Below are 21465 nucleotides of genomic sequence, written 5' to 3'. Positions count from 1 at the left end.
TTAATTTATTTTTAATTTACTATTAATTTTAGTGCTTCAGCTTAGTTAATTTTTTCAACTACTTACACACTTTTTCAAAACTTTACACAAAAATCCAAGAATTGCACACAAAATGCAAAACGCCTCACATCTCTTGCAAAATTCATGCAATGCATTCAAAATATCACAAACGCATCTCAAAAGCAAAACACCTTTGCCATAATATTAATTCCTGTTAGATTTTTGTGTGTTTCATAGAGAACTGTGTGTTGTGTTTTGCTAAATGAAGTCAATGAGTCAAAGGCTGAGAATTAGTGTGTGGTTTTGTAGATTTGGTGTGTGCTTCTGCTGTTTGAGTGTCAGCTTTCAGAAACTGTGTGACAAGGAGAGATTTAGTGTGGAAGCAGCTGAAAAAAACTAAACGTATTTGTGTCCCTGAAGCACAAAACCAGTCTTAAGTCGCTGGGGTATATTTGTAGCAATAGCCAAAAATACATTGTATGGATCAAAATTATACATTTCTCTTTTATGCCAAAAATCATTAGGATATTAAGATCATGTTCCATGAAGATATTTAGTACATTTCCTACCGTAAATATATCAAAACTTCATTTTTGATTAGTAATATGCATTGCTATGAACTTCATTTGAACAACTTTAAAGGAGATTTTCTCAATATTTAGATTTGTTTGCTCCCTCAGATTCCAGATTTTCTAATAGTTGTATCTCAGACAAATATTGTCCTATCCTAACAAACCATACATCAATGGAAAGATTATTTATTCAGCTTTCAGATTAAGTATACATCTCAATTTCGAAAAATTGACCCTTATGACTGGTTTTGTGCTCCAGGGTCACATTTGAAGTTTGTTGCCCAGGCATAATTCTCCAAAGTTTTTTTTTGTTGTTGTTTTGAACCTGAATTTTTATTGTTTGTTGTTTTTCATTGTTTTATTTTTGATGGCAAATTCTGATTTCATATAAGATCAAATAACGTTACACTGAACTCCTAGGGATCTACAGTGTCGTCTGTTTAGGGATCTTGTCATGTTTTCTTCTCAGACATTGCTCTTGTAAGTTTAGACTAAATCTTGTTTGTGCAAAAACTAGGATTCATCCATCAGTCCAGCAACAATCGGTCTATCCTTACCACTCATCCTGGTTTATTTTGTCTGTGTCAGTTTAATTTACTAAGTACTTGTGTCCTTTTTTACCAAAGCGTAGAGATTTCCTCCAAACTCCCCAGACTGAATTTGTGTTAACTACGCATGCTCCCTGGTTTTGTGTTTTCTCAGTTGGTCTTGTCCGTGTGTTTTCTGTTGGATGTGTGTGTTTTAGTTCTAGTGTGAGAATAACGTCATTGTGGCTCGTCTCTTTTGTTTGACATTCATGGAATAACTGATGCTTCAGACTGGAAGATCTTCTTACACCAGCACACCAGAACATCTCTGTTTCTCTCTCGCTCCCTCTTTCTCTCCTCTTTTATCATTTCATCATCCCTCCAACATTGTATTCTGCCTTTTGTGGATTTGGACTGAAAGTTTTGTGCCTGAAAACCAGAAGAGACAGCTCACCCAAAAATGCCACGATTCACTCACCTTCAGCTTCCAATCTCGTATGTCCTTGTTTTTTTCCTAGAAAGAAAAAAAAGGAGATTTCCTGAAGAATCTTCAAGCTCCAGAATACACCCCAAACCCGCATAAAAGCATCATATATGCAAAATAGCAGTCAATATGAATCATGCAAGTCATCTGAAGCTTTATGTGAGGAACAGACCTAAGATTAAGTCCTTATTCACTTCAGATTGAAGCGTATTCAAACATACGTTTACTGCACACATGCATGCATCAAGGCGCAATATGAATTTAAACTTGATTCTTAAATGAGGAAAACACAATAATTCAGTCGGTTTTATGTTGTTTTTGGAGCTTGACAGAAATGAAAAACAGCTGCATGAAGATTTTTCAGAAATTCTCTTTTCACGTTAGAAAAAAATGATGATATGATATGATATGATATGATATAAAAGAGCCTCATTTATGCAGCGTTTGCTGTGAAGGTTGAGGGCCGTCGGTGTGAATCCACACAAGGACTCTGTTCTCTGTTTGTTACGCCTGTCGCTCATTTCTACCGCTGATCCCTGATCACTGTTCACTGCATCCCTGTGTCTGAGCACAGAACCCCAAATACTCTGCTGGTGTGTGTGTGTGTGTGTGTGTGTGGTTCAATCTGCACTGACTACAAGTTCCAGTGCATCAGCATCATAGATTACAGTGTTGGGTCTAACTAGTTACCTAGTAATTAGTTCCCTTGAAAAGTAAAGCAAGGGATTACTCTTATTTTTTCAGTGAAATTCAGTAATTAGTTACTACTTATGTAATTAAACTTAATACGGTGTATAGACTATGAAACATTTATAGTGGATTTAACATCAAAATTTAAAGCCTAACCTGAAAATGCATGCTTTTTATGCACCCTTCTCACTTTAAATACTTTGAGTTAATAAGAATATTAGTAACACTTTAGTGTCCAATTCTCACTATTAACTAGTTGGTCTTATTCTGCAAGACCTTGTTCTAAATCCTTAATCTGACCCAATTCTTAAACTTAACTATTTGAATAAGTATTAATTAGCAGTAATTAGGAGTATATTGAGGCAAAAGTCTAATCTAAAGACCCTAATCTAAAGTGTGAGCAGAATCATTTATCTAGTTATCTATTATTTATTTGAAAAAATTAAAAGACCCGTTTCATGTCTGTCTTTGTATCATTAACGTGTCGAGGTTGATATAGGATTTAGAAAGTAATTAGTAACTAGTAATTAATTACTTTTTAGAGTAACTTACCCAACACTGATCATATATTACAGTATCCGGTAACACTTTACAATAAGGTGTGATTTGTTAACATTAATGTATTAACTAACACAAACAAACAATGAACAATGCATGTATTACACTATTTATTCATCTTTGTTGATGTTAGTTAATGAAAATACAGTTGTTCATTGTTTATTCATGTTAGTGCATTAACTAATGTTAACAAACACAGCTTGTGATTTTAATAATGCATTAGAGTAAATGCTGAAATCAACATGAACTAAGATTAATAAATGCTGTAGGAGTATTGCTCTTTCTTAGTTCATGTTTACTAATGTTTTTAACTCTAATGAACTTCATTGTGAAGTGTTACCCAGTATTCAACATCAAATCACAGACTTATTCCTGGTCTTACAGTGAATGATTCATCAGGGACAAAACACCTAGATTCGGCTGAATTTCGAGACATTGTAAAGCTGAGGGTCACCAATAACTACAGTGATGCACTGAAATTTAGAGTCATGTGACATACTGTATGTCGATGCATACAAACATGATTGAGTTTCTTAACGCCAGCTCGTTTTCTCCACATATGCATACAAGATTATGTTTAATAGTGTGTTCTTTATGTTGATGTATGCAGACTTTGCAGAAAGTTTTCTCTCAAAGACAATCTATATTGTCTCATTATTTAGTGAGACTATCCCTCACGTCGGGTCACGATCTGTTGTGAACTCTGGTGTGGTGTTTATATGGTGTTTGCATCACAAACGCGTGTGATTGTGTCACAGCTGGCCCAGTATCCCATGCTGAGAGAGGAGATGGAGCGGATCGTCACGCAGCACATCCGCGACCGCGAGAGCCGCACTAAAGAGCAGGTGAGCCGCGTCACGTCCCGATATAAACGTGCTTTAAACAGCGGCTTATTTGATCCTTTTCTCTTTGTGGTCGTCAGGTGCTGCTGCTGATTGACATCGAGCTGGCTTATATGAACACCAACCATGAAGACTTCATCGGATTTGCCAAGTGAGTTACGTTAACATCAAATTACTCATTATAGTGCCACAAATATATAGCCCTAATCATAAAAAGTGATTAAAACGACCATAAAATCACATTTTAGAATAGATAATTAATTAAAATGAATAATAATATGAAAACAAAAATTAAAATAGTAATAATAACAATAATAATATAATATGTAGGCAATACAAATAATTACAATTATAACATTATTATTGTTATTTTCCATGCAGTTCATGTTTCCTGGACCTCTAACATGGTTCACTGGACATCAAATGACCCAATAGTGCCACAATCATATTATATTATAACAACGACAACAACAACAATAATAATAATAGCTAAAAAAAAATATTTTTTATATTTATATTTATATTAATTTTATTTTATATTAATTATAAATAATATGAAATAACTATTAATATAAATTTTACTACTACTAATATTATTATTATTAAAATTGCTAACATTAAATTATATTAATTATAAAAAGTAAATATATTATAATATAAATTAAGTATTATTTTATATTATTATTAGCATTATTACTAACATTAAATTATATTAATATTAATTAGAAATTGTTATACATGTATTATAAGAATAAATTATTATTATTATTTATAATGAATATGAATTGATACCCAATGACAGTCAGATATTTGAAGAACTCTTCTGGTATTGAGTAGTATGCACATGACTGATTTGAAGCTGATTTGAAGCTGATTTAAGCTGAACTCTGTTCTGTTTAGTGCTCAGCAGAGAAGCAGTCAGATGAACAAGAAGAAAGCGGCTGGTAATCAGGTGAAGGGGGTTGAACTGCCGTTTATACTCATCGTTTAAAGACTATATTAATTTCTCTGTGTATATTGAGTGGCGTCTTGTGTTGAATGTTGATCATGCTCATCTGAAGTGTGTCCAGCGTCTGCTTTCTCTGTTCTTCATCTGTGTTTCTTATTCTTTATCTTCATGCCCTTATCAACTGATCCAGGGCCAGGTTTGTTCTCATGCTTCTCTCAGATCAAGTACAAGCTTTATCTTAGATCTGATCTTAGATCAGACATTACAGGAACCTTCCGTGTTCAGTCGAGTTCAGCTCCATCATCAGCGTTTAGTTATAAACCAAGAGATGGGTTTACATACCAGTCCAGATTGGTTAGTGCTGGTTTGGTGCTGGTTAACAAAGGAAGCCTTGCTGGTTAAGCTAGTTTGATACTGTATTGCAGGGTCACCAGTAGGGCTGGGCGATAAATCGATAACGATAATAATTGCGATATAATTTCAAAACGATATGAAGGGTTCAATAAATGTTCGATAATGTTTATGCACCAAAAGCAGAACGAAACCGCGTTAATAGCGCCACATGGACCGTTTATCCACTCGGGAAATGACTCGCTGATTTTAAAGCCAGATGAAAGCTCTGACAAAAGCAGGAGAAACACTGTGCAATGAGACGGAGGGAGGGCTTTTCAATCCACTAATCCCCATCGTTTACCATGGATTTACTGTAGTAACACTTACTGCTCCGTGGTATTGTGGCAGAAATATGGGTATTGGTATTGAATCGTACTATATTATTCATGCAGACATGAATTAAAGGAATCATGGAATATAATACAGTATTTTTATTAAGCTATTGCCTGTGTGCATTTATACAAAATGCATTTTCATAAAATACCTAAAAACCATATAGTTATATTTTAACCATGGTATTGGTGCGATGTGTGGCTTTAACCGTGATTATCATGATTTAAATGTTTGCTACTATGCAAGAACAATGATAAATAAAAATAATTAGAATAAATAAATTTGACCGTATAAAATGAGGTTGCTCCAATTCTTACAGATGTTACTGATTGTGATAATGAACAAAAATGTAGCTCTCCAGCTACTACTACTAAAAAAAGCAAGCATTTCTAAGAGACAAAAAAGTAATATTATTACTATTATCAGGCAACACAAACCTGTTTCTTGACTTGAAACAATATCACTCATTAGAACAAGCAGAAACTGAGAAATACATTTTTCTTGTAAGATAAATAACAGTCTGGTTCCACAACTTTCACTTTGGAGCAAAAATCTTACTTTAAACTTGAAATAAATAAAGATTTGACATTTATCGTGATATTATCGATATCCACTGATATGACATAAAATTATCGTGATCATTTTTTGGCCATATCGCCCAGCCCTAGCAACATAAACATTACATTTATGCATTTAGCAGATGCTTTTATCCAATGTTTTTTCAGTTTGTTAACATGTAAACATTAACATTCATACTGTTTTGAAAGTGCCACCACTTGTCTTCAACCTTACGTGTTCACATGATACTCGTGTGATCAAATCTGAAGTTAATGGCTCATGAGAGCTGATGATGGAGGCTGAGCTCGTGCTGCTGTATGAGGGCTCTTCACACCGATGCTTCGCTCAAATCAGCTGTTAAGGGCAGCGAGGGACAGCATGATGTGTGTTTGTGTGTAAATTCCTCTTCTGTTCTCAGACAAGTTATATGACCATATCATAAGGCAGATGCAGATCTTCAGTTCTGAGAGAGACTTGTATAATCATAATCACTGCATTGATCTGTAGATGATGTGAATGTGTTTGAGACATGAGCCCCAGCAGAAGCTGAATAGGTCATCAATGCAGAGCAGTGCAAACCTGTAACTGCACCAGTGCATTAAATGCATATAAGGCTTGGGATTTATAAATCGGATGCTTCATCACAAAACAGTATAACATTGATTCTCTTAAATACTGATTAAAATATTTGCTGATATCGCAAAACATGATTCACTAACAATTAAATTAGTTTGTGGAGCCTGCGATCGATATTTTAGTATACATTTTTATTAATTCACCAATGCACCCCAAAAATATAACATGAAGATTTAATTAAACTCTCTGATATGATGTGGGTTTTGGTTTTTGATGGAAATGCATAGAATGGTAGACACTCAGGCATCAGCCGTTTAGCATGATTGGTCATTTTTCCTCTGTAACCATTTACCACGTTTGCAAACGTATATTTATTAGTGTTCTAAACTCCGTTCAGATTCAGAAGTTGTGTAGACCTTAAAAATAAAGTTTTTTAGAACGAGGAATTAAAATGGGGAACATTGCATTACTCAATTCTTTTATTGAACTGTACACCGAAGCAGTGCAGACAGTGCTATCAGCAGGTGCAATACATTCAGGCAGGGTTGCCAGGTCTGCCAAACAAAACTAAACCCATCAAAATTTGCCCGGTGGCCCAATTCCAAATACCAAAACAACAAATATGCTAAAATATCCTAAAATAAATGTGTTAGTCACTGTTGTGAATTACACACAATTTCATCTTGAAAATCACTATATAGTAGTAATCACAATTTGTTTTCATAAAGGAGCTAAACTCATCATCTAGCACAGGCTTTATAAAATGTGACCCTGGAGCACAAAACCAGTCATAAGGGTCCATTTTTCAAAATTGAGATTTATACATCATCTGAAGCTGAATAAATAATCTTTCCATTGATGTATGGTTTGTTATGATCGGACAATATTTGTCTGAGATACAACTATTAGAAAATCTGGAATCTGAGGGAGCAAAAAAATCTAAATATTGAGAAAATCTCCTTTAAAGTTGTTCAAATGAAGTTCTTAGCAATGCATATTACTAATCAGAAATTAAGTTTTGATATATTTATGGTAGGAAATTTACAAAATATCTTCATGGATCATGATCTTAATATCCTAATGATTTTTGGTATAAAAGTTAAAAAAAATATTTTGATCCATACAATGTATGGTTGTCTATTGCTACAGATATACCTGTGTTACTCATGACTGCTTTTGTGCTGCAGGGTCACATATAACCTTTAACCTGTGAGTGAAGATCAACCCGTGGCAATTTCAGACGTAGCCAAATTCTGCAGAAAGTCTGGACACTTGGCAACCTCATTCATAGCGAACCCAACAATTTTAAATCCTATTTATGACCCTGGAGCACAAAAGCAGTCATGAGTAGCACAGCTATATTTGTAGCAATAGACAACAATAGAGATGAATCTGAGCTTCGCTGGTGTTCGTGTCTCAGATCGCTGTGTTTGATTCTGTCTCTTTTACAACATCAGTTGTGTTTTCAAGACTGACGTGTTCTCTTTTCTTATTCCTGTTTTACTCCGATGCATCAGGATGAAATCATGGTAAGTCGTCTGTGTGTGTTTTCTAAAGCATACGTGTTACACAAGTGTTTATCGTCACAGTAATTCATGAATATGGACTTTTGGATCAGTGATGCAGTCTGTATTCAGCGGTTGCATAAGATGCTTTCACTGCACAATCAACTCATTTCTCCGTGTCTCCCTGAAGCCGTAGCATCACTGAAGATGACCGTAGTGTGCACTACAGAGGGTTTGCTTCTTATCTTCTGGCCACAAGCGTGTTCTCTATTTAAGTCCGAGCACTCATTCACTGCAGTATTTCATGCAGCTTTTCTACGGTTCAGTGTTAAGATGAGAGAAACCTGTCAAGAGCATGTCTGGCCATAATTCACCCCAAATATAAAGAATTAAGAAATTATATTCTGTATACAAAATGTTAGGGCTATTTTAATTGTTTGGCTGAGAATTAGTGTCTGGTTTTGCAGATTTGGTGTGTGCTTCTGCTGTTTAGTCTTTTTTATTTTTTTGCAAGGCATGCAACATTTAATGCCATGACTCTGATTTAAGATCTTGTTAAGGCTTTAAATTGTGAAAGGGTGAATATGGACTTTTTTTAGGCCTGCAGAAACCCTGTTATATTATGTTTCTGGTTTCATAAGTTTATCATTGCACACAGATCGTCGTTTTTCAGAAGGCAGTGTATACTATAATGTACAGTATGCAGTAAGTGGAAAACCAGTATTTCATGATGTTTGTGTGTTTCAGGTGATCAGGAAGGGTTGGCTGACCATCAATAACATTGGCATCATGAAGGGCGGCGCTAAGGAGTACTGGTTTGTCCTGACGGCCGAATCACTGTCCTGGTACAAGGATGATGAGGTGAGACGTGTTTTCTGAGTCAGGTCGGTTAGGATGTCATGTCAAGTCACCATTATTTACAGTGCTATTGAAAGTTTGTGAACCCCTTGCAGAATCTGTGAAAATGTGAGAAGGAAACACAATGCATTAAGAGCCGGGGGTGAAAACATTTTTAATTTGAAGATCAAGGTAATTTGTACTTAATTTGTCTTCCGGGAAACATGCAAGAATCTTCTGTTGCTTCCGAAGGGCAGTACTAAAAAAAAAAAAAAAAAGATATTTCTACAAAATCATTTTTTTTTTTTTTTCTATCTTCATCCTGTTCAAAAGTTTTCACCCCCCCGGCTCTTAATGAATCGTGTTTCCTTCTAGAGCATCAGTGAATGTTTGAACCTTTTTTTATAGTTGTGTTTGAGTCCCTCAATCGTCCTCAGAGTGAAAAGATAGATCTCAAAATCATACAGTCACTGCTGGAAAGGGTTCAAATATGCAGAAGATGCTGGAAAACTGAAGATTCTGCAGGACATGGAGGATTTTTCTGAGGAACAGAGCTCAGTTTAACTGTTCAGAACAAACAAGGGACTCATGAACAACCATCACAAAAAACAGTCGTGGATCATCCAGGTAACCACACACAGTATTAAGAACCAAGGGTTCACAAACTTTTGAAGGTGGTTATTTTAATAATTTCAGCTTTTTGTTTTTTTGTCTTGCGGACTAAATGTAAACATCTTTTATGTAAAATATCTTAATCAGGACAGTAGTAAATAAAAAATAACATGCATTTTGTATGATCTCTCTTATTTTGTTCAAATTGCTCACAGTTTCACAGATTCTGCAAGGGGTTCACAAACTTTCAATAGCACTGTATATAGCACTTTTTACAATGTGGATAGTGCCAAACAGCTTTACAGTATTAAACAGGGAAATAGTGTGCTCTAACAGAGTGATTGTGAAACATTTGGAGTAATCAGCCTACAAATGTGTGACTCTACACTTTAAAACAGGATATGAGTAACAAGCAAGAAATGACACACTTCAGGCTTGACGCTTTTGTGAACTCGGTTCTGTCTCGCTTCAGTCTCATGACCGCATCACAACTGATCGTTCACTTCAAAGTTAAAGCAACACTGTCTTGATTTACGTTGGATCGCTGCCTCGAAGCGTCCCGCGTGCTTCGCTCAAACAGCGGCGCCATCACGGCTGCTGCTCACCAATCATCATTTTCCCTTCAGCTTTAATGCCACACTTTTATGTGGAATTATTTATATCAGTTTTCCGGTATAGAAAAGAAATGATCTCAATTCGGTTATTTTTAAGCCGTCCCGTTTTGGTGGCTTCTGCTGACTTGACGCTCTTTTTCCCCTGGCGTGTTTTTGGCTGGGATATTTTCCAGCACTGGAAGGTTTTCCTGCTAAACGAAGCTTGCAGGACCTGCTGAGAGCTTTTCTCTGATGATTTCCACACGTGCTCAGTCTTTCAGAAAGGAAAAGCAAAGAAAAGGTTACAGGATGATGCTGTTCGTTTCACTCAATCGTCACGTTTTGATCGTCACACTTGCTGGGGTGGATATTTATATGAAAAGATGGACTGGTGAACAGCCAGCATGTTAATGGGCAACATGTTAACCTCGTGCACATTTACATTACTTGAAATAAACTTGAACTGAAACACAAATTATTCCAGCTAGTTTTCAGCATTTCAGCTAGGATTTATTTTAACATTTCTTATTTTCATTTGGTTTAACTTGATGTACTAAAATTGAAATACAAATGATATATGTGACCCTAGAGCACAAAAGCAGTTATAAGTAGCACAGGTATATTTGTAAAGATATAATAAAGATCATGTTCCATTAAGATATTTCTGATCAGTAATATGCATTGCTAAGAACTTCATTTGAACAACTTTAAAGGTGATTTTCTCAATATTTAGATTTTTTTGCTCCCTCAGATTCCAGATTTTCAAATAGTTGTATCTCAGACAAATATTGTCCGATCATAACAAACCATACATCAATGGAAAGATTATTTATTCAGCTATTCATTTCTCAAGTCTTCAGTGTCACATGATCTTCAAAAATCATTCTAATATGATGATTTGCTGCTCAAGAAACATTTCTGATTATTATCAATGTTGAAAACAGTTGTGCTGCACAATATTTTTGTGGAAACTGTGATACATTTTATTTTTTAGAATTCTTTAACGAATAGAAAGTGCAAAAGAACAGCATTTATTTGAAATAGAAATAACATTATAAATGTCTTTACTGTCACTTTTGATCAACTTAATGCATCCTTGATGAATTAAAGTGAATAAACTTGTTTATTTATAATGCATTCTGATTCCATGTTGACTTTAAAGTGCTGTCTAGGTAGGCGTCTCGTGTAAAGCTGGCACACACATGTGCATACCAGAGCCTGACCTGTCACACACACTCACACACACTCGCCAAGAGAGAGGACTGCTCCTCATAAAACCATTGACTTTCAAAGAAATGTGTGTGTGTGTGTGTGTGTGGTTAGCTGGATTGGGTCACTCTAACTAGGAGCATGTGGGGCAGAGACAGTGAGGGGGGCACTGCAGTCCACTTTCATCTGTCTGTGAACACAAAGTCTCCTTCACACACACACACACACACACTCTCTCTCTCTTGTTTATTTATTTTATCGTGGGCTGGCGATGTCGGTTTCCCAGCACTCAGAGCCCCAAAACTAACACAGTCCGACTCAGAAGTAAAACAGTCACTAATGAGCTCAGAAAGCAGCAGAAACGCTTGAACACGACGAGTCCTCAAACACACACACACACACACACACACACACACACACACACGAGGGTCGAGACCCTCATCACTCTCTGTCAAAATCATCAACAAGCGTCTCAGTTACATCACTTCCTCCTGACATCTCAGTGCAGATGTATTTCTGCTCACCCTGATCTTTCAGAAAGCGAGTTCCCTCGTCTCCTCGAGTGTTTTGGGGGGTTTGGGGGAAGCAGGCAGCGTTGGTAATACTGGATCTGCTTCCTATTATCATACATGCAGATCGAGCACCAGTGACTCACAAAAGATATGAGTGAAGAAAAACCTGGACTCATATGAACCAGCAACCCTCCTGATGGCCTCAAAGGCCTGTCAATCTCACACACACACACACACACACACACACACACACGTTGTTTTTTGTGGTTTATGGGGACTCTCCATAGGTGTAATGGTTTTTATACTGAACAAACTGTGTGTGCTATTGCCCTACACCAACCCTACACCTAAACTTAGCCCTCACAGGAGACTTTGTGCATTTTTAGATTTTCAAAAAAACACCATTTAGTATGTTTTTTAAGCCTTTTGAATTACGGGGACATAGGCAGTGTCCTCATAAACCACCTTCATATTGTAATACCTCTGTCATACCCATGTCATTATACACATTTGTGTCCTCATAAACCACATAAACATGCACACACACACACACACACACATGTTGGTTTTTGTGGTTTATGGGGACTCTCCATAGGCGTAATGGTTTTTATACTGAACAAACTGTGTGTGCTATTGCCCTACACCAACCCTACACCTAATCTTAGCCTCACACACACACACACACACACACACACACACACACACACACACACACACACACACACACATTACTGATACACACACACACATTACTGATACACACACACACACACACACATTACTGATACACACACACACACACACACATTACTGATACACACACACACACATTACTGATATACACACACACACACACACACACACTCTCTAGACAGTGACAGTGACATACGGCCAAGTATGGTGACCATACTCTGAATTTGTGCTCTGCATTTATCCCATCCAAAGTGCACACACACACACACACATCAGTGAACACACACACATCTGGAGCAGTGTGTATCATCTATCATAGGCTTCACTGTCTTTATTTAATGAAAATTAAATGAGAATGAAAACAACCCAAACCTATTGCTAAAATGTATTTGTTTTATTTATTAATAATCTTTTACTCATTTTTGGCAGGTTTTGTTAGATTTTACTCACTCCTGAGTACAGTTTGTTTCACAAACTATAGTTAAATTGCGATGGTTGCTATTTTTTCTTTGTTATTCTTTGCACATAAACATCAAACACACTGTAAAAAAAATATTTTTAAATTGTTAGAGTATGTTCTACAAGGAAAAACTAGTTCAGTCTTTCTACTTCAAAATTTCACGTGTAATTTAATGAGTTCCTTCCATTTCTGAGTGAAAATTGTTTCTACACTAAATGTTTTTCAGAGCAGTTTCATTGCATATTGTGTTGTTTTTCCAGCATCTCATGCCATGAGCGTCATGTTTTTAAGATGCTGTGTGAAGTGCTCCAATAAAACCATACGCAAAACACACTTTTCCTACCTTTACAACTGGTGTGTGTGTGTGTGTGTGTGTGTGTGTGTGTGAAAGCAGAAGTAAAGCCATCGGATCAAGAAACACTGTGATCCAGGAAAAGTCTTAAGTGGAAACATGTTTATCTGGGTTTCATTTGTCTGGATGTTTGAAAGCGTGTGAAAGACAAGCCTGAAGATCTTCATATGAGACCCATTGAGAAACTGTTTTATCTTTGGTTTTTAGTTTCTCTCTCTCTCTCTCTGACTCACTCCATCTCTCTTATTTAACCAGACCCAGATGAATATGCAGAAGAAACAGAATCGCTTTCATATCTCAGCTGTTTCTCCAGAGTTTCCGAAGAGATCTCGACAGTAGTGTCTCAAATGTGCCGAGATTTGCCAAATTTGTAGTCTAAATCTCAATATGAACTCAGACATTTCTCAGAGTTTATTGTTTAGCAACTATTGTCTGTGTAGGTGAAACATCGCTGTTAATTGCTACGATAAAGTGACACTCTTCACACTTTGCATTAGGATCATTTTATACTTTATTTTGTATTTCGTACTTTCTTTGACATCACTGCACACTGAAAAGATTAATTCATGAAGTCACTTCACATCAGTCGTGTGATCGCTGTCATCATGTGGATCTCCTCTCGTCGTCATGGCGATGTGTTCAGCAGTCGTCATGGTGACGGGCCGTCTCGAGCATCCCCGTCCAGCCTAACCAATGTGCAGACTACTGTACAAACGCTACTTCCTGAACAGGTAGTCTGAACACTGGGCAGGCGGGATGGGCGTCCGCAACTAAACCGGTCGTCGCAGCGCACCAAACTTGCGTTGCGGTCGCTATGTGATAGTGAGAGTTAGTGCGAGTCTGTGATGGAGTCTGAAACAGGCAGAATATGGAGGTGAGACACACAGATGATGATGCGTTCTGATTGGAAACTTCCTGTTTCCTGTGGAGAGTGATGATGCGTTCCCTGCGGTTTCATGTTTCACATAGAAATTCCCTAAAACTCTGCTGCACGCTAAAGAAAGTACATGGATTTAGTACGAACCGATAAACCTTTCATCTGCCTTTTATACATTTTTTATACACCAAACATATATATATATATATTAATCAACCTAATAAATTGTAGTACTTAAGCTTGTTTCTGGTAATTAAAAAAATACAATTTAACAAATCTAACACTAGCTTGCTCTATTCTTTTTCTATTCTATCTGTTTTCTTTTTCTTTATGATTTAATTTTAATAAACCTTGCTACGTGTACTGCATTAAGCTAACTGAGACTTGTTATAGCACTTGTATATTATTGCTCTTTTGTTGATTTTGATTGCTTCCAGTGTCCTCATTTGTCAGTTGCTTTGGATATATATATATAAACTTATTACATTTTACTTGTTTCTGGTAATCATTTAAAAAATTCCAATTTTTAAAGACAGCTTGTAGAAATTTTATAGTGTCTATATATATATTAAGTTATTAAATCAATGTATTTTTATCTATATATTTGTTTATCTATCTATCTATATATAGGCTTTATGTTTCTGGTTATTCAGGGATTAATTTAGCATTTTGACTTTGATAATCACACACACATTTCTTTGCCCTCACTGACCTCTGAAATAATCGGCTGATGATTTTAACGTTCATCTGCTCTCGCATTAGTTCTGCTGTGTGATTCCCGTCAGATCCGCTGGTGATAATAACCGCCTCTAAACCGAATACATCATCAATCTCGAGATTCCCCATTAAAAGATGAAGATACTGCACCTCTTCCTCCTCTTCGAGTCCAGGTGTTTGTCGAGTGTTGGTCTCAGTTTTCCCATCTTCAGGACCTCGATGGCTTTTTCCCATCATTCCATGTTCCTGAATAAATCATAAACCTGCATCCACTAACATCTCCTGGAAGCAGCATCTGTCGGCGAGCGCCTGGTCTCTGCAGTGACTCGCAGGCTTGACGTGGCAGAGGACTGTTAACTAACTTTACTAGTGAGAGAGAGCCAAGGAGCAAGAGCGGAGAAAGAGGCGGGACTTTCTTCTCCTTCCCTCCTCCGTCTGGCTTTCTGTAATATTTTTCCTGCTTTTCGGGGAAGCGGCAGGAAGTGGGGGGTCAAAGGTCAACAGGAAGTGAAACGCATTAATTTGCTGCATGTGTTGTGTCATTTTGGGGAGGGGGATGGGGTGCATGTAGCGTGTTCGGGTGGAAAACGCGAGTGTGTGTCTTTGTAGCGCTGCAGGAATGTCGGAGTTTCTTGGCAAGACGGCGGGCTTGTAATAACTCCAGATGTGCGGGCCTGTGGTGCGCTGGCATGTTTTTTCTTCTGAAGCCGATTTCCTTTCCCTGTCCAGCGTGAATAAAGAGGCCTTTATGTGCTGGATGACCCCCCCCACACGTAACTGGGTGGGAATCAGGACCAGATTTGATGTGGGAGGTAACTGCGGCCCACGAGAGATTGCATATAAAGCCAAGCGCAGCTGACTGTCAGGGGACGCTTCTTACAGATGTTGCTCTTGTTTAAGTTCATCTTACTAGTGCACTTAGTTAGGTTTACTTAAAGATGATAAACTACGGTAATATGAAGTATTAAAGTTCAGTGTGTGTGTGTGTGTGTGTGTCATCCTGCTGTGTTTGTGCATGGGATTATTTACAGTAAATGTTAGGATCATTGAACATTAAATTGCAAAAAACAACATTTTTGCAATTTAATGTATATTTTATATTTTAACAGAAAAATTCATAAAAAATGTTTTCACGTGCTTAAAATTAAATTAACAATTATAAATGTTAAATTTAACAGTGATTAAATTAATGATGAATTAAGATCTTTTTTTTTTTTGCTCATGTAAATTGGTCGTTTTCCATTCAAAATCCTTTAACAAATTTAGATTTCAAATTTAATATATCAGTGAATGTGATGATTTATTGTAAATGTTAAAGATACATTAGCATATTTTATCAGAACATTCAAATGCTTAATTTAAACTAAATTAAATACATTTCAGATGTCAGATTTGACACATTATCACATATGATTAATTAATAGTAAGTTAAATGAAATGCCATTAATTACATTTTTTTTCTCATGTAAACATCCTTTAACAAATGTACAATTTGAATAATTTGAATAATTTAACACATTAGTGCATGTCATTATTTACAGTAAATGTTAAAGGATCTTATTTTAACTGGAAAACTGGATCAATTTATATGAGCAAAAAAAATTTGCAAAAAAAAAAGGAAATAACTTTTTTTGCATTTTCTTCCCCGTCTCAAAAAGGTTTATGTGAGTTTAGCAGTCTGAGTACTCTGGGATTTGCTTAACAACTATAGTAATAATATTAAAGTTCAACGTGTGTGTCGTCCTGCAGTGTTTGTGCTCCAGACATGAATAACTGTAAGAAAACACCTAGCAACCACCCATAAGACCCTAGCAACGTCCTGGTATAATACTGGTGAGTTTTGTTCGAGCAAACGGTGCTCATGTTTCCTTGAGCAAATGTAAAAATCAGGTCGTTTCTGACTCCCTTCAGATTCTTGTTCTCTAGTTAATCTCCACCCATTTGTCCAGCTCTCGTCGTTCTCCTGGTCCGCAGTGATGGTGTGAGTGTTGTATTGTGGGTAGTGAGTCACAGGCGGGTGCTCTGGGTGGTGACTGTGTTTGCTTTAGCTACGGTTTCTCGTCTCAGACTCGAGCAGGACTCAGAAACGCCTCCGCAGGGAGCTGCCTCAGCAGTCCTAACAGGACCACTGCAGGAAACACGCTCTCTATGGATAGCTTTTGTCAATTTACATATTTTAACAGGAAAATTCAAGAAAAATGTTTATAATTTTTTAAAGGATTTAAAACAGTAGTGCATATAATGAATTAAATGAATAATATTTTAAATGAAAAGCATTCATTTATTTTTATTTCTTAAAACATTTTAAATGGAAAATACACATAAAAATGTTTTGAATGTCTTCACTGAACATCAAATTAATTTTTATATTGGATTCAACACATTTGTTCAACACATTAATTGTATTAGTGCATACAATTAATTATTCATTAAAGAAAAAGCTTAAAAAAAATTTTTTTTACTGGAAATGTAATGTAGTGCATGTAATTATTTACAGTAAATCTGAATAGATGTAAACAGCATCAATTTACATGAACAAAAAATTACAAAACAAAGAAATTAATTTTAACTTATTTTCTCTAATTGGTCTCAAACTCAATTCCTGGAGGGCTTCACAGTTTAGCTCCAACCCTAATCAAACACACCTGATCGAGCTAATCAAGCATTCAGGATCACTAGAAACTTCCAAGCAGGTGTGATTTGGAGCTGGTTGGAGCTAAACTTTGCAGGAATTGAGTTTGAGACCATTTAATCGCATGCAATAATGGGTTGAATTTGACATCTTTCTAAAAAAGGTTTATTTGAAATGAGTTTATTTGAATTTTGATGCAGTGAATAAAACTCTAATGCAGTTCTCGGTTATCACTGAGAGGATGTAAATGCTGTAACTCTACACCAGAGATGCTTAACGTCTCGACCGTGTACACTGCTACTGTGAAAAGCAACACCTTCCTTCACTGCTAACAAACCAAACTTCTCCCGGCTGTCGGGAACATTTCTGTTCTTTATGAGGGTGGCAATGATAGAGTTCAGTAAGTTCAGTTCATTTTAGCTCGACACACTCAAATATCACTTCTGCCTGTGATCCCAAACACACTGTCATGTCATTTCAGATTTACATTTCTTTACATTTTAATTACAAAAAAGTGAGATTTTAACACATCACCAATTCTCAGGCAATGCATGAATGTGATCAAATGCTTCTCTTGAATGCAATGCAATTTGAAGAAAAGCATCTGCCAAATGTAAGAGTACAGGAAGGTGCAAGCTTAGATGCAATGTTTGATGCACGCGTACATCGTAAGTATGTAAACTCAGAGATTTCACACTGTTGCATTATGCAATGTTTGTTTCTTGCCTAACAAAAAAAACAGCATGCAGAAAAGCATGTCGGATGTCAGCGTGTGACCTTCTCCATGAGGGGCGACCGTCGTCCTTTCCACCTATGTGTGAGGCTGTTTGAGACATTAAAGGAGCTTTAAAGCAGGAATGCTGAGGGGTTAATGCAGTTAACATGCTTACGCCGCTGCTGCTGTACGCATTAGTGTGTGTTCGGAGGGATTCTGTGCTGCTGTTGCTTTCTCTTTGCTGTAGCACAGACGGCTCTTTTCTATCCTTAAATAGCTCAAGCTTAGTTCAAGATACTTTATGTTAGTAGCTTGTGGAGTAGTGAATAGTTTAGCACTTATAGCTTCAAGTTAAAGTTTCAAAGCAGCTTCTCCAAAAATGCTCGTAGATGTCAAGTGTGTCAAGAGACAGCTGTATGAGGGAACTTTCTGCAAAAATTATGCTGTGCTTTTTTCCTTTTGTGAATTAAAGACAGAAAGAGGGGAAAAAAAACATGCATTTTGAAAATTGCTGTTGGCCTTGGCTCAAGGCGCAGTCGTTTTGGTAATGAGGGGTTAGAGCGGCATTATTGCTCCCAGATGCCTCCCTGCGTCTCTCTGGCCTTTGATGCAAAACCAAGACACCAGCGCTTTTAGTCTCTCACACACACATACACGCGCACATATGTGGCTTAAAGCAGCACATTGCATACTGCTTCATTTTTTGGTTTAGTTCTACATGTATGATCACACCTGATACGCTCTATATGACGCAGAGTGTCCTTTCTGATGTATGAACGTGGACATGACGCGTCTCAAAAGTGTGTTTGGATTAGCGCAGCGGGCCGCAGTCAGCCGTGAGAAGTGTGTTTATGAATCGAGTCTGAACTTCCTCCGCTCTTATAATTGCGCTGGTATTAGTCACCAAAAACAAAACAATGGAAAATATTCACAGCTCTGTCCGTGTGGTTGGACATAGGAAAGAAACATCTCTAATGAGATCTAGTTTGTTTCATCTGTTTCTCTGAAACAGAAATGAGATTCAACTGAAATGAGTTTCAGAATAGAGCTCAGCTATGTCTCAAACTGGGGTCCACACGTCCTGCGAGGAATGAAAGAGCGAGATCTGAGCGGTCAAATGTTCTGAGTAAGGGATTATTTTAGGTATCTTGGATTTGATTCATGAAAAACATCTTAAAGGAATTCCAAAAATGAAAACCTGCTGAAAATGCACTCATCCTCAGGCCATCCAAAATGTAGTGTTTCTTCATCAGGTTTATATAAATGTGTCTCTGCATCAGTGTCTCAGCAATGGATGCTCTGCAGTGAATGGGTGCCGTCAGAATGAGAGTCCAAACAGCTGATAAAAACATCACAATAATCCACACCACTCCAGTCCATCAGTTAACATCTGGAGAAGACAAAAGCTGAAACACATCCAGCATTAAGATGTTTTTAACTCAAATACGAGTCTATAATCCATAATAACTCTTCCTCTGAGACACTGATGCAGAGACACATTTCTACAAATCTGATGAACAAACAAACTCATCTACATTTTGGATGGCCTGAGGGTGAGCACATTTTCAGCAGGTTTTCATTTTTGGGTGAACTATTCCTTTAAGAAATTTCTTAGGATAAATTAAGTTTGTAAGAATTATCCTTAGTGCAATTCTTGAAAACTTCTTAAGACATGCTCAAAAATTTGCATCATATTTTTTCTTAAGAATTGTTTCTTAAGGTAATCCTAAATTGGATGTTAAAATAAATTTTCAGGAATTTATATTCATCTTAAGTTTTGTCTCAAGAACAATTTTGAGAAAAACAACAACATTCTTATAAAATGTTTGTGGGAATACAAAATATCCTTAACTTGACTCTTAAGTTACGAAATAAGAGGAATGTTTTGTGAATCTGACTGCGTGTCTACAGCCGCAGGTTATTTAGATCCTCGTTTGATTGGACTCTCAGTATCAGCTGACACAATTCAAACTTCCTGTCTTGAGACGGATCAGATCTGGAGCAGACTTCTGCTCTGAAACCAAGGGCACAATGTTTCAAGAGATTAAAGGCTTTAAAGGCCCAGAGCCATTGAGACTTTACAAGACCATATGGACAATCATTCAGTGTGTGTGTGTGTGTGTGTGTGTTTAGGGAGCTGGGGAGGTCAGAGATCATGACTGATATACACTGATGTCTGACTTCTCACCCTGTGATGACTTCCATGCGTGTGTGTGTGTGTGTGTGTGTGTGTGAGGTTGTGTTTAGTCGCAAGCGCTGTGGTCTGCTGCTCTGTATATATATGACTCTCTGTGGGTCTTTTTCTTTACACACACACACACACACACACACACACACACACACACACACACACACACACACACACACAAACACACACAGACACACACACACACTCACACACATTAACCCCTGAAATACATAAGAAGTGTTGTGAAAAGAATAGTGCTGCGCTGCCGACGGCTAATTTTGTAATCACTGATGTCTGGGTCTGTTTGGAATGGAAGCCCGTTTCTGCCACTAAATAATAATAAAAAAAGTAATTGCGACTTTTTTTTCTCATAATTGAGTGATATAAACTCACAATTGCAAGTTATAAAGTCAGACTTGTGAGATATAAACTCGCAATTCTGAGAACATATCAGCCCCCCCCCCATCAGTTTATATCACGCAATAAAAAAAAAGTCAGAGTTGTGAGATAAAAAGTCGCAATATCCTTTTTTTTTTTTTCAGTGGCGGAAATGGGCTTCCATAGTTTGTAATGTCAGAGCAGATCTACTCTTTAAAATGTTTTTTTTTTGTTTTTTTAGTTCTTGATACAATATTTCATTATACTGTATGTGTTTTTGTTTCTAGTTTGGGATCTAGTGAACAACATTTTTTTTTTTTTTTTTACAGAAACCTTTTTTTTAGAGCTTGACATTAACTGCTTTCATTGTACAGAAAAGGAATGTGAATGTTCTGCTTTTTGTGTTTCACAGAAAGAAAAAAGTCATTTGCAGTGATATGAGGGAGAGTAAACGAGGACGGAATGTTCGTTTTTCTCTGCACTGTTCCTTTAAGAGTGCAGCCGTGATCTTCCTATCATCTCTGCACTCGTCTCTCTTATATAATCCTCCTCCCAGAAGATCCTCTCCTCAAGCCTCTCTTCCCAAAATCTGGCTGAGGAGAAGGAAAAGTGTGACTCACTGAGCGGCTGCTCCCAGTCAGAAACTCTCTGTCTGTGTGTGTGTGTGTGTGTGTGTGTGTGTGTGTGGAGGAGACGGTTGCTA

General features: G+C 37.0%; 1 protein-coding gene across 6 annotated transcripts in view; it reads left to right on the top strand.

Annotated features, from left to right (window-relative positions):
- Positions 1-21465, top strand: part of dnm1a (dynamin 1a) — a gene marked incomplete at its 3' end in the record, with an annotated part of 78649 nt that overhangs the window by 41782 nt on the left and 15402 nt on the right. For all 6 annotated transcript variants that reach the window (XM_079416057.1, XM_079416058.1, XM_079416055.1 and 3 more), the window contains exons 11-15: positions 3590-3676; positions 3754-3824; positions 4574-4625; positions 8000-8011; positions 8735-8848. In XM_079416057.1, coding sequence (XP_079272183.1) covers positions 3590-3676; positions 3754-3824; positions 4574-4625; positions 8000-8011; positions 8735-8848 — 336 coding nt within the window. The remainder of the gene's footprint in view (positions 1-3589; positions 3677-3753; positions 3825-4573; positions 4626-7999; positions 8012-8734; positions 8849-21465) is intronic.

The sequence above is a fragment of the Barbus barbus genome (genome assembly GCF_936440315.1).
Source record: "Barbus barbus genome assembly, chromosome: 5".
NCBI classification, from domain to species: Eukaryota; Metazoa; Chordata; class Actinopteri; order Cypriniformes; family Cyprinidae; genus Barbus; species Barbus barbus.
The sequence above is the reverse complement of the archived record's forward strand: the minus strand, read 5'-3'. Positions and strand labels throughout refer to the sequence as shown.